General features: G+C 41.7%; 1 protein-coding gene across 5 annotated transcripts in view; it reads left to right on the top strand.

The window, feature by feature from the left end:
- SUSD4 (sushi domain containing 4) overlaps nucleotides 1-14,040 on the top strand; it is a 142,701-nt gene that overhangs the window by 90,335 nt on the left and 38,326 nt on the right. For 3 of the 5 annotated variants that reach the window (XM_090048182.1, XM_090048160.1, XM_090048168.1), the window contains exons 3-4: nucleotides 1,854-2,066; nucleotides 12,757-12,936. In XM_090048182.1, coding sequence (XP_089904308.1) covers nucleotides 1,854-2,066; nucleotides 12,757-12,936 — 393 coding nt within the window. The remainder of the gene's footprint in view (nucleotides 1-1,853; nucleotides 2,067-12,756; nucleotides 12,937-14,040) is intronic. The other 2 variants (XM_090048174.1, XM_090048191.1) reach the window with 1 other exon arrangement.

Here is a 14,040-nt window from a genome sequence, read left to right on the forward strand (position 1 = left end):
GAGAGGTGTGACTGCCAAGAGCCAACGTAACCTTTTCCAGGCCCAGCATTCACCATAGTTTTATTTGGCGAGTGAGGATCCAAAGCCTAAATTCAGCAGGGCCAGGGAAGTGTTAACCTGGCTCTTTCTAGTAACACCTGACAACTCTACAGCAGCATCTTGCACTCACTTTGATCCACACAGCCCAAGGCTTGGGCCTCTCTGCCTCCATTCCAGCACCTCCATTAATTGAGTGTTTGGGGCTCATGTGTCGCACACAGCTGCTGCCTGTACCACTTGTGGCAGGCATGCCTCTTGTTGGCCACCTCTGGCATAAAAGAACCCCAAGAAGGTATAAATATGAGATAAGCCAGCAATCCTGCAGGTTTCACCTGACTGGGTCTGGGGAAGAGGGATGTGTAATGATGCTCTAGTTATTAGTCTCCTGACAACTATTAGTTACTGGTGGAATTCAGAGCAGCCAGGAGTCTTGTACCTGTCTAGAATCAGCCATGGATTCAGGAAATGCCCATTAACTCCCTAACAACCAGTTACTGAATTCAGGTTCCACTGGACAGGGCAGATAATTTGGCTACATTGTAGTTTTCCCTGCATGCTTGTCTCACTCCCAGGTGCATAGTTAAGGGGTTACCAGCCTGAAGAGCAATCCCTAGCTACCATGGAAGTGTCCCACATCACCTGTGGTGTCTTCTATTTGGCTGCTACAGTTCCACATGCGGCCCTCCAGCTTTGGCCCATAGGAAAGAGAAATTTAATTCAGGAAAATCCTCTGCTGTAGGATCTTCAGTCTCACTGGCCGTATTGTGGAGGCACTCAGTGCTTATCATGCAGGGGAATGACTGAGACCTTCTGATGCTTTTCTTTGAAAATCAAAACATTAAAGCCCCAGTTTGATGGTTTTCAAATTTTCCAGGCATCCCTCCCACTGGCATTAATTGCACCCCTGCTGTACTTTTTGCAAAGCTGTTTTCTATTTCAATATGCAGTACATGTTCAATGTAGCACTAAACCTCTGTTGCTCTGCAGTATAAAAAGCTTTATTTTATGCAAATAGCATTGTACACATTGAAATGAGCTTGACAAAATGCTAAACACTCACATTTTACAAATGCGATTTCTGGCTTTTTGTTTGTGTTCCACTTAGTTCTACGTCTTAACAAAGACCCTGCTGACATTCATTCATATCAGTGGCCCTAACACCACTGTTTTAACAATACCCTGGCTGACCACAAGCCAACTCCATACAAGATCTCACCTACTGCCATCAAAACATCCCTTTCCCTATGCATTGCTCCCACCCCATTCCTCAAAGTGTCCATTGCATCCCCAGTCAGTTCATTTCTTGGACTGGCTTCTGGTTCCTTGGGTGGTAACTATATTTTGTATTATTTCTGTTCTCTCTTTGCTCTTGTCCTCCCCTTTTTTGTTTCTTCCTCCCTGCTTCACTACACTTCTTTTTCCTGTGATCTTTCCAGATCCCTCAGACCCATTAGCTGCTACTGATTGGCTGTAGATACATTGCCCTGCTATCCCCACACGTAGCTTCCATGGGTGCTTTACTCTTTATCTATCATTGGCTGTATTGACCTCATTTTGACTCCTGCCTCAGTAGGTGTGTGAGGCTATGAAGTGTTTCAGCACCTGGGATTTTCTGAAGGTGCATTGTTAGTTGGCACTATTAAAAGGATTACAGGTCTCCTTGCATAAGGAGCTTGGTGAATGATTGCTGTGTGGATGCTCTCCATTGGCGCTAGGTCCAGAAGCTGTCACCACAGTAAATCCTAGAACAAGGAAGACTGCTAACTATAGGAGGAATTAACACATGTAATTCCTTTACATTTTTGTTGATATAGGGTTCGAGGACCTCCACACTTGTGCTGATCCAGGAATCCCTGAACATGGATACAAGACACCCAGTTCTGGCATTTTCTTTGAAAGTTCTGGAGTCCGATTTCACTGCCAAGAAGGATATAGACTTGATGGTCCTTCAAAAAAACTGTGTGTGAGACATTTTAATGGCTCCCTGAGCTGGAGACCAAGTGATATACCTGTGTGCCTACGAGGTGGTAAGTCAGTTTTGTTAAAGCATGTCAGAAATGTCAGCTGTTATTGTCTGGATCCATCCCATGCAGAGTGCAGAAGGTTGGAGCCCATATAATATGCTTATACATTATTTGTATTTCCATTTCTGAGCTAAAGGTGTCAAGATGGATCAGTGAGGTGGGAAGGTGTGTGTGTGTGGGGGGGGTGGGGCAGGGACATAAAGAAACTGTAGCAGTGACTAAGAAATGGAAGTAATAATGTTTCTCCTTTTGTCCAATTATAAGTTAATTTATTGTGGCTTTTGTTTATAGAAAGAAAACTCCCCCAATAACAGTATATTTTACTAGCCTGTTAGTGCTCTTTTCTGTAAGATCTTACTGTGAAAATGTAAGTAATTGCTAATAGTACTAAAGATGAATGTTAATCAGAGGATTAACTATCTATTATTATTTATTATATATATGTAATGCATAATTCATTAGGGGAGAACAAGTAAGGGAAGTAGTGGTTTATTGGCATACTATAATTTTACTACTAGGTAATCCAGACACTTATGGAGTAAAGCAACTTGATTTTTATTATACATAAATATGTTAAGAATTTTAAAATATATCTTGTCTCAAATAAGTTATGTTTCCTTTTAAGAGATTTGATGAAATTGGGGTTAGACTAGCAAAACACAAACATAAATTTTGGCCAAAATTATGTGTAAGTAGTGCTTTCTATTCATTTCGCCAGATACATTAAAGCTACTCTTCTTTCTCCAACTGATTTATTTTTGTTCAGTAGAGCTTATAATCAAGAGTCATAAAAGCACCAGCAGGATTTATGCTGTATCTGTGTGAAACTTCTCAAATATTTTTTGGGCAGGAGTGTTATCTCTTTGTTACATTATGAGCTAGGAGGCAGAACCTGAGCAGGTGGGTTCAGTGAAGTTACTTTGAGTGTACACACATGTTTTTAGGGCCTGATCCTGTCCTCACTGAGGTCAGTAGCAGGAATTCCATTGACTTCAGTGAATGCAAGGTCAAATTTATTAAAACTTTCTGCACTTTGTGTAAGGACCTAGAATATAGACTTGATAGTAGTCTCATTTGCAGCTAATTCTGTTTTTCTTTTTTTTTTTTTCAGTAAATCTTGTTGATTTGTTTTTGTTCTTTATTTTAATTGTCCAGCAAGGAGATCTTAAAGCAGAAATCTCCTGTTCCAGTCCAGTTAAAAACCACAATCCTAGAGAAGTCTAATCCCATTCCACTTTTGCTAAAAAGACACATTTTATTACAAAATGCTTTGCATATTTCATACTGTAGCAAAGATAATCCTGTAGATATCATTCAATAAAATAGCAGTTATTTTTTGGTTTGGGAATGTACACATGCACCTATTTTATTCAAACACTCCCATATTTCATCCATTTGGCATAGATACTAATCTTCTTCAAACAAATGATTTTTTGTGGGAAAAAAAATAAAATGGAGTAACAAAAAGAAAAAACTATATTTAAAATGGGTAATAAATTAGGGGTGAAAAGCTAATTTTTATAACATTACTGAGTCTTTGCTATGGGAGTTTCTTCTCTGCACGTGTCTTACTAACTGTGCAGTAGCCTAATATTACTGCAAAGTAGTGCATCACAGCACAAACAGTGCTAATATGCTACTGCACAATATTATTAGGCTACTGCACAGTAGCATCACTAAAGGTGTACAAGTATACAAATACAGATGTCACTTGTATATTTGATTTATACAAATACTAAATTTAATGTGCACTAACAACAGTGCATTAACGAATGTGTAGATGTGCCCTGTATCTCTGAGACAGAACATGTATTACTTGCTACAGTTATTACACTACACTAAGCACTAGTATGTTCTATTGCATATAAAAAAAAACCAAACAAAAAAAAAAACCCCAACTGAGTAGACATCCATGGGTGAAGTCTTGTCTCACAGAAGGCAATGACAAAACTCCTTTTATCTACAGTGGGCTCAACATTTTAGCCTGGGAAAATATCCAAAATATTGAGGAATGATCATGTGGTAGTCTGAGTGATAACAGTTGCCCAGGAGATGATCAGTCATTAACTCCCAGTACTGTCTTTAAAATGTATTGCCTGTCAAGGCCCTGATCAATCAAAGCACTGAAACAGAGCTTAATTGCAGGCATGCAATCAGTCCTTTTAAAGTCACATATTTAACCCTATGTTTACACGCTTCCCAATTAGGCAGTCTTTCCTAAATGTGAGGCCTAACACTATAGCCTAAACAGTCACAGACTTCAGTAACAGGGAGAAGCAGTTTGTTTTTCCCACTCTGCCTTTGCATAAAATAGTTCCTGGTTCAGAGGCATGTATTCAAGCCGATCTTTGGTTGCTTCTAGCTGTAAATGAGTCCCTGGTTGTTCAGGCTGGGGAGTGTTATACTAGCCACATCTCTTCCTTGTTTGATGTTGGGTATGGAAACTGGTATAGTTTAACCATGCTAGCTTGATGGCGGAGTGGCGGGCGGGGTATTCACTCTGCTGGACATTTGACTTTGATGCATATGACATTCATCAGAGGGACTTAAGTATATGTTTATGGGCATTTCTGAATTGGGGCTGTAGTTATAAGACAGGAGTGATTGATAGGCAATACAGTAGGATGGCACTTCTGGGATCCATTTGGAGAGGATGTCTAAGCAATTTTGGAGTTTCATGGTATCTATCAAAGGCTTTGTGCTTGTCATAAAAGTCTTCACTGCAGAATTTTTTTCTTTAATAATATGTGCAGAAATAGGCAGTAAATCTGGATTTCAGAATGCCATGTGTATCACTGTTACCTGTCACAAGATGAAATACATGTGATAAACCTGGCCACTTAAAGCAGAAGCTGAGTTTTGCACTTGCCACATGTAAAGAACTCCATTTGTGCTTTATGTAAATCTGAGATGATGCCATCTGGCCCATTAAAACACTTGTTTTTAATATGACTGCCTTAATGTTGGAGCATTAAAAAAAAACAACACCTAATGTATCACAATTTATCCCAAACTTTATCCCAGAAGCCTGACTTTTAACTAAGGACAGTTTGCATATATAAAATGATTACCCAGCAATTAACTAGAACAGTCTACAGTCAATAGTTGCTTTACAAACTAGAGCACTGATACTATTCAAAAGAGAATGGAATGACAAGCTGTATAAAGTTATTCACATAAAAACAAATCTCCAGGCTTACCTGGAGATTTTCAGTGAATTGATTTGATTCTGCAAGTTTGCCATTTCCTGTTAAGGTGCAGACTATCTTAAGTGTCAAAACAAGCATGCAGTTGCACAGCACAGCACAGCATGACTAGATACTTGATAAATGCATGTCTCGAAAATTTATTTACTTAGGATTAAATTCCTTTGTGTGTGTTATGCCTGTAACTGCCATCAGTTCTTATGTGGTTGTCCACATACATCTCAAGGTGCCCAAGTTAGACTTCTGTCCTTGCTGTTTAAGAGTAAGAGGCTGTGTTGTTTTTTTTTTTGCTCTTTAATCCTCTCCTGCCTTGAATATGTGACTGCTGAAACTGTTGGAGTACTCCGAACAAGACCTAATGGCTTTCTCTCAGACTGAGTTTTTAGTTACAGTGCATTTGAAGGCTGCTTTCCAGTTCCCAAGCTACAGAGCATGCAGCTAGAGTAGGGTATCTCTACACTGTCGAGTCTCAAATCAATAGAGATGTATGTTTTGTGCTGCAGTTACCAACCTGTGGAATGAAGACAAGGTTACTTCCTTTCTCCTGCATTGTGTTTGTCTTGTCTATTTAATTTGCCACATCTTCACCCATAGGAAGAGTGAATCCCTATGCTATGTCCACATGGCATAAAGCAGCGCTGATAGATACCCAAGCTAGTTCTCAGTGGGTTAAAATAGATACCAGAATCATCGCAATCATGTTAGTGCAGTGCTGAGCCTTGGTTTGTCACGATAAATTAGTCCAGGCAGAGTAATCTTCTAACATACTTCTTCTTTTGGTATCCACGCTACTTAGTTTATATATTGCATAGCCAGGTGAAGATCCAGGGCAGGGTGCAGTGGTTTCCCACTTCAGTTCCTCCACTTTTGCCATTCATGGAAGCCCAGAGCTCCAACCTGTGGTGCCTGCCACATCTTCCTGGCCCTGAAGGCCAAGGGTACAGTCCTGCCTGTACCTCCACCCCCAGTTCAGAATCATGTATCCATTGTTGTGCAGATCCTGTATGTTGTACATACAGTGCTTAGAACAATACAGCATCAGTTTTAGTTGAGCCTTTAGGCACTACTGAAATAAGAGTAATGACGGCAGGATTCTTGTTGTACTTCCTGGAATGTGATCTGTTTGTTATTGCCATAGTAATCATACCAGTGTGATTCTGCACTTACAGGCCACAGATGAAGTCCATGTCACGCAGGTTAGCAGCTCCCTAATAACATACCACAGAACAGTGGCCTTTTTCACATTTGTGCACACACAAGTAGGCCATGCCCTGCCTCACAACTGCCTTTGATCACTGTTCTTGAGAGCAGGAAGGGTTATGAAATGCTCTCTGAAATCTTACGTGAACTGGGTCATGTATTTTTTCCATGCCATGCTTTTTCAACTGAATGGAGCAGACAAACTGGAGAGATCATGCAGTGAGCCTGCATATAAACCAAGGACCTCTTGGTGTAGCTGAGTTTGGGCAGTTTAATAATGGCATGCCAAAATTCAGATCACAGTATTTTAAGCTGTATCTTGAAATCACTTCCTTCCTTTAACAAGGGCACATGAACTTCCAAAACCAGAAATCCTAATATGCAGCATTCCATCTTTACCAAAGTTGAGCAAAGCTGGAGAATTATACATGGGAAGTAGTAGCATCTGCAGGAGCTGCATAGCTCAGTTGGTAATGTGACCGGCTACAGACTAGAAAAAACCTGGATTTGATTCTGGGTGAGGGCAGTGGGTTTCTACTCATTGTTTCCAGCTCCAGTGTGGCCTTGAGACCCACCCAGCTTTCTATCCAGTGGGTACCAGGGGTTACCTGGGGGTGAAAGTGGATGGAGCATGGTGCTGACCACATTATCCCCTCCTTGTGTTTAAGTTCCAGAAACAGTGGAAACTTGCCTCCACTGTCCCAATGGCCTGTAAATGGGATGCCGTTACCTTAACTAGTAGTATCTGCAGGCTGTCCCTCTGTGAAAGATGACTTACGTTTACAGTGTTTGGGCTCCTAGAATTTCACAAATTTATGTGCCCTGCTTAGAACATGATTTAGGCCAGGGGTGGGCAATTATTTTGGGCAGAGGGCTGCTCACTGAGTTTTGGCAAGCCATCAAGGACTACACGACAAGTAGCCCTGGGTGGATTAATATTAATTTTCTAAATTTCTTAGGGGCCCCACGGACTGGATAGAACGGCCTGGCGGGCAGCATCTGGCCCCCGAGCTGCATTTTGCCCACTCCTAGTTTAGGCTCTCCTGGTTTAAAATATATGTATTAAATTTAAATGGATCATATGAAACATCTCCAAAATAGAATATATAAGTAGCATACTTTTCTCTGTAATGCTGTGTAAAGATTAATAATTACATGGTATGGTTTCCAGGTTCCAACGTATTTGCGGCAAAATACTTGAGAAAAACACACACACTTTCTGGGGCCAAGAAGTTTTAAAATTGAATCACTTATTCTCAGCTGTTCCAAATGGAATCTATGCTGGCTAATGCAACTGCCTGAAGGAAAGACCATAACACTTTATTCATGATTAAATGCTAAACAATATAAATTCCCCCAGCGAGAAACTGGTTTGCTCAGAAGAGTACAGTAGGTTGTATTATTGTGGATACAAGGGTCTGGAAGCAACTGAAGCTTGCAATAGGCCCATTATCTACGCCAGCCTAGATGTAGCAGGCCAATAATGGTACAGTGAACAACTGTCACTGTAGTCTGCCAACATCCATCTGATTAAAATGGTTCAATCTACAGCTGTCATTTGGGATAATAGGAATGAAGTCACTGTAATAGATTGTTGTTACAGGATCAATTCCCCCTGCTTTGAAAATAAATTCTCGTATTTCACCTCAGCATATACTCTGCCTCTGTATTTATGTAGCAATGGAAAACCATTATCCCAAAAGTGAGCTGTGTATTGGCATTATCTTTTGTCATTCGCCCTCAGCTTCTGAGTCAGGCAGAAGATCAGGTTCTCTATCTTTGCTATTCCATTCCTGAAGACTTTCACTGAAGTCTCCTTGTGGCAGCATTTAAATTCATCGTCATGCCTTGCTGTTTGGGGCATCATTTTGGACTCCTGTGTTCACTGTCTTGTTTGAGGAGTTCCCAGCGTTTTGAGACTGTGTCTAACTATTGAGCAAGGTGTGATTAGTACACTTATTAGGTGATTAGTACACTTATTAGGCTATGACTTTAGGTACTCTAGAAATGAATAAATAATATAAACCTTTTGGTTTCTGGTCATCTGCAGCACTAGACATACTGCTATCATCACTCAGAGTCTTAACTAGGAATTTTGGCACCCTGGGCAGAGATGCCTGCAAACAGGTGCCAAATGCCAGAGAGTCTTGCCTCCCCATACATGGACTCCTGCTTCTGTGGTATGGCTTGGACTCCCTGGGGGCTACCATTTTGGCACCTCCTCCAAATCGGAGCCTTGGGACTGGTGCTTTTCTTGCTTGCTCCTGGTTATACCATTGTCACTGCCCATTAATGTTCCCGTGGATGGCAGTTGTACTCTGTCTGAATACCTGGCAAACAATACCATCAATCAATCAATTAAAGGTATCAGGGGAAATCATTGACTAGTACTTCTTTCTAGATCACATAATATAGGACTGCCAAATATGATGTAGTCTCAAAAGGACAGCTATACACTAAAAGTGTAAAGGGATGTAGTTTTAAATTGGAGCAAGGAACAACTCTCCAATAAAATGTTGGTGAGATTTGGTGACTGAAAGAATCACTGAAAAACTGAAGGAATCATAGGACATCATTTATTTCCTCACTCTTGCTAATTGTTCATCTAGTCTAGTTCAAAATTGTCTCTGCCTTGTTTAGATATTATGCCTCTAACAAGCAAGCAGCTTGAAAGCAAGATGTTACAATTCATCCTCTATGTAGATGATCATGACTGGTTGCTAAAACTAAATTTAATATTACTCTGACCCCCTAGGGAAAAAACAACTAGAGAAATAGGCAGAAGCTTTCTCTTGTTTCACTAAAGTATGCGGCTCCCAAATGGTTTTTAAAACAGGCTTCTTTTTTGATAGATGTTGCACTCCAAATGGCAGGTGATCATCTCCTGGGACAGAAATGTTTGTAAAGCAGCACAAAACAGGCTTATGATTTTTTATTTGGAGCATTTTAGTCTTCTTATGTTTTCTGGTGCTTAGTAATTCTTTACTGCTGGTTCTGACATAGATTGCTTACTGGCATCCAAACACATGATTTCATGGATATATTTCTTCACATTTTTTCCTTTCTCTAATCTTATTCCACATTTATGAGGAGGATGAACTTTGAATCACCTCTGCTGCCTTCACTTATCCATTTGCCTGGCCTTTAGCAATGTAGTGGCAGCAAGGTTTTTTTGCCAGCCTCTTTTTCCTGCCCAATCTTCCAGCCTCTGTTTTTATTTATTTATGTATTATTCCATCTAAACACCACTCTGCTTAGCACCATGGTGTATATGTGCTCATATATCACTACTACACCGATTCTCCATCATGCTTCATTTAGCAAACAAGATTTTCAAAGCTGGCAGTTGATTTGGGTCCAGTTAGGTTTTGTGTGCCTAAATGGAGACCACTGAAAGAAGCCTGGTTTGAAAGGGAAGATGCTGAACATTTTCTGAAAATGAGGCGTATTTTGGGCACCCAAAAACAGAAGCATTGAAAGTTACTAGTTACTTTAGAACATCTTGGCAGATGAATTCACTTGAGGCTTGACTTGCTACTGTTTTACTCTAGTTTTATATTGCTGTGACTCAGTTGACTTCAGTGGAGACACTGATATATTAAACCGGTATGTATAATGCAGTACAAAATCAGGGACTTTTTCTTTATCCTTTGGATTAATATGTGAAATCCACTATATCTCTTAGAAACAGAAATTATCCTCACATTAATTTTACCTTATTCAGCATCTCTGCATTGAGGACATACAGGCTAAGACAGATAGGTATGTATGTGAATTAGGACTCGGTGGCCTTTTTATGACCACAGCTCTCTGTAAAATGGTTAACATGATGTGATCATAGGAAAGCAGGGCTGGAAGGTCTTCACAAGTTCATCTACTTCCGCCCCCTGCTCAAGGCAGAATCCTCTCTGACTAAAACAGTCCAGCCAAGTGTCTGTCTAATCTGTTCTTGAAAATTTCTAGGTATCCTGTGTAAATGCTTGACTACTCTCAGAGTCAGAAAGATCCTCCTAATGTCCAACCTAAATTTCCCCTGCTGCACTTTGAAGCCATTGCTTCTAGTCCTGACCCCCACAGCCACAGAGAATAGTCTGTGTCCCTCCTCTCTGTATTTGCCTTGCAGGTATTTGAAGACTGTTATCAAATCCTCCCACCCCCTCAATCTTCTCTCCCCCAGACTAAATAACCCTAGTGTCCTGGAAGGCGAAGTAATGCAGGGCACTCACCAGCAGCTTGGGACAAAGCAAATGTGGAGCAGAGAGAGGAACCCATGTGGCTCGTTAGCCGCCTCTTTGTACAGTTGTGGCCGGCCGGTGACATCAGCATCAGACTCCGGCCAGCGAAAATAAAAATGGTGGCCACAGCTGCGGAGGGGGCAGATAGCCAGGAGACGGAGCTGCAGCTGACGCCGGCGGCAGAGTGGGCTCCATGAACAGACCCCAAGGAGACCAACAAGCTGGAGGTGATGTTGGCTGGGGAGAGAGGAGCACGCCGTTGAAAACCCCTGCTGAACAATGGAGGAGCGACTAGCTGGCCAAGTGAAGGGAGAGCGGAAGCAGCCCCCTAGAGTGCAGCAGGAGCCAGGTGGGAGTGCCAGGACGGCGGGGTGTGAAGGACGACATGCCAAGAGGTGAAGACCTGGGGACAGCCCTGAAGGGGGTTGCAATCGGGGCGGGGATCGCCGCTGGGGCCCGGGGTGTTAAGCGATGGATTGGAGGCAGTTCGGAGAGCGATGAACTGAGGGAAGAGTCATCCCTTCCCTTAAGGGTCCAGGGATGGGGAATAGGTTGCGGGTTGGTGGAGGTATATTTGTTTTGTTTTGGACTACCCCAAGCTGGGGGCAGAGTCTATAGGGATACGTCCTTGTGGTGGGGTTGCAGGGAAGCCTTGGTAGGGGCTATAGTGGGGAAGGTTCCCTGTGGGATGGGATCGAGGAATGAAGCACTGCAGGAGCTAGCCTGTGGGGCAAGCAGAGCCTCCCACCATTGGCTCCAGAATGCAGAGTGGCAAACGTGATCTGCAGGGAAGGCCGCAGATAACAGCGAGGCGGTCCACTGCAGGTGGCGTGAGGCCAGGGTGTAGGGGTGGTGGAGCCCCATGAGCAACCGTCAGGCCTAGCCTGGGCCACCAAGGGACATGCTAACTGACCCCGCCTACTGAGGAACACCAAGACATGGCAGATGAGAATGGGGTCGGTGACGTGGGAGGAGAGAACTACCTCGATGACATCCGCCAAGAGATCAAAGTTGCCCGAGAGCAGCTAGTCGAAGCCCGGCGGTCGCACCTAGTTCTTTCAGCCTTTTCTCATAAATCTTGCCTCCCAAGCCCCTATTCATTTCTGTTGCTCTGTGCTCAGACTGTCTACATCCTTCTTGAAGTGTGGAGTCCAAAACTGGACATACTCCAGGTGAGGCTTCACAAGTGTTCACCAATGATTTCCTTGTTTAAGTATTTTTCCTGCTTTATTATCTGTGATTGATTATCATGTAGGATGAAAATAACCAAAAACAAAATAGAATGAGCAATAAAATAAGGTGTGTTTTGCTGTTAGCTTAAGATTGACCATCTCTGAATAGAAATATAAATATGTAAACTCTGTTCCACAGCATCTAAACCTAAAAGGAATGTAGAGGGCTCTTAAGATTAAATCTGCTGCCTTGCTGCTTTGCAGATTCCCAGGTAATGAAGAGATATGGCTACAGATATTTAGGCATAATACTTCTGCCGGGGACTTAATTGATATACAGCTGAGATTGTGGAATGAAGGTCTGCTATGTATGAACTCTGGAACAGATCTGTGTGGACCCTGCTGAACGTACTTGATGTGTGTTCTCTTTTTTTGATTAAAATGTAATTGTCCCCATTTCTCACACTGTACCAGCATTTCATCCTTTCTTTTCTCCTAGCCCCTACCAAGGCAGCCCCTGCTGCTTACACTGGCTTACTGTACGTGCAGTTTAACTTGTATATCTGATAAAAAGGGAATGTTAATAACAATCTCTCTAAACCCTACCTTGACCTAAGCGCTATATACCTCTGTGTTCACAGAATTTGGAAATATGAACCTTTATCATAAGACTGCAGACTTGAGTATCATACAACAGATATAGAATTGATGGTTTGCTGGAGAAAGTGTATTTTAACTGAATTTCATTTTTTTGCTCTGCAGTGTGCAAACTGTCTAACTGGAATTAGATATATTATGGTTTAACTTTGCTTAAGAGCTTGACTGTCAAATGGCTGACTGAATTTTTTTTTAATTAAGTTAATAATATTTTTTTATAAAGTCACAGATTGCCTTGTTCCACATGTTGAAGATGCAGAGATTCATAACAAGACATACAGGACTGGAGATCAGTTAATAATCAGCTGTCATGAAGGATTCCAGATCCGTTACCCTGACTTAGACAACATGGTTTCAGTATGTCAAGACGATGGAACATGGGATAATCTGCCCATTTGTCAAGGTTTTGTACATCAGAAAATCCTATTTTATAGTTTGTGTATCTTGTATTTTTTTCCTGTTATTACAGAGAATAGAAGTGATCTTCTAGGTCCCGGTTACAGAGCATTCTAATAGTACTTCTGCAAAAGCTTTTAAATTTGCTCACCCTATGTATTCCCTGGAAAAAATAAAATTCCATGTTCTTTACCATACCTTTAACATAAAATAGTATTTTAGATGTTATTTGCTAGTTTAAAATCTGAGACAAGCCTGTCTTTCCTTTTAATGAAACATGGTGCAGCCCACCTCAGTGAGAAGGCCAGCACAAAGTTTTGGAGACGACACAAGCTGTGGGCCCACCTGTGGCTCTGTGGCTCACTACCAGCTTTAGTGAATGAGCTATGCTTTTAGCTGACTTTTTTGCTTTTGTGAGCCCAGTGAAGTGGACACAGGGAGAAGAGGATAATGACATAAAACTTAAGAGTGTACCAGGCCTAATTTGGCATAGGAGTTAGTGTAGTAATAGTGTTTGAAAAGGAGAAAACCCAGTTTAAGTTGTGTCTAGATTGGGACAAGTAGGTGGAGCTAAGATGGCTGTAGTGCGCACATGCTAACTAACCCTCATCTAACTATGATCTTTTTCCCTCTAGCAAGCAGAGGTTAGTATTTTTTACCACAGTTAGCTGGCTGAGGTTGACTCTAGGCTTCCCTTGAAGCAAATCTTGATCAATTAAATAGAGACAAGGGGTACTTATACACATACTTGTTAGGTCTCAGAAGTGCCAGAGATCCATCACTTCAATTAATTGGGTCTCCTCTGCATGGGAGCTGATGCGCATCATGCTGCGCCACTTGTATAAGTGGCAAAATGCGCGTCAGCACAGAGAAAATGGTGGTGGTGCACTTTTGAGTGAAAGCACCTCCAAGGTGTTTTAATTCAAAAGTGCACCGCTGCCACTTCCTTCACATTGGCACACATTTTGTCACTTATACAACTACCAGCACTGTGACATTTGGTGTTTTTCAAAGTGCCCGGCATGATGGCACTTGTATGTATAAAAATACCCTGGAGTTTAACCTGCATCCCTGCTAAGGAAAAGGTTGGGTTTTGTTATATGTTATCTAA

Source organism: Crocodylus siamensis, chromosome 1, assembly GCF_052110815.1.
Source record: "Crocodylus siamensis isolate JL-2025a chromosome 1, ASM5211081v1, whole genome shotgun sequence".
Taxonomy (NCBI): Eukaryota; Metazoa; Chordata; order Crocodylia; family Crocodylidae; genus Crocodylus; species Crocodylus siamensis.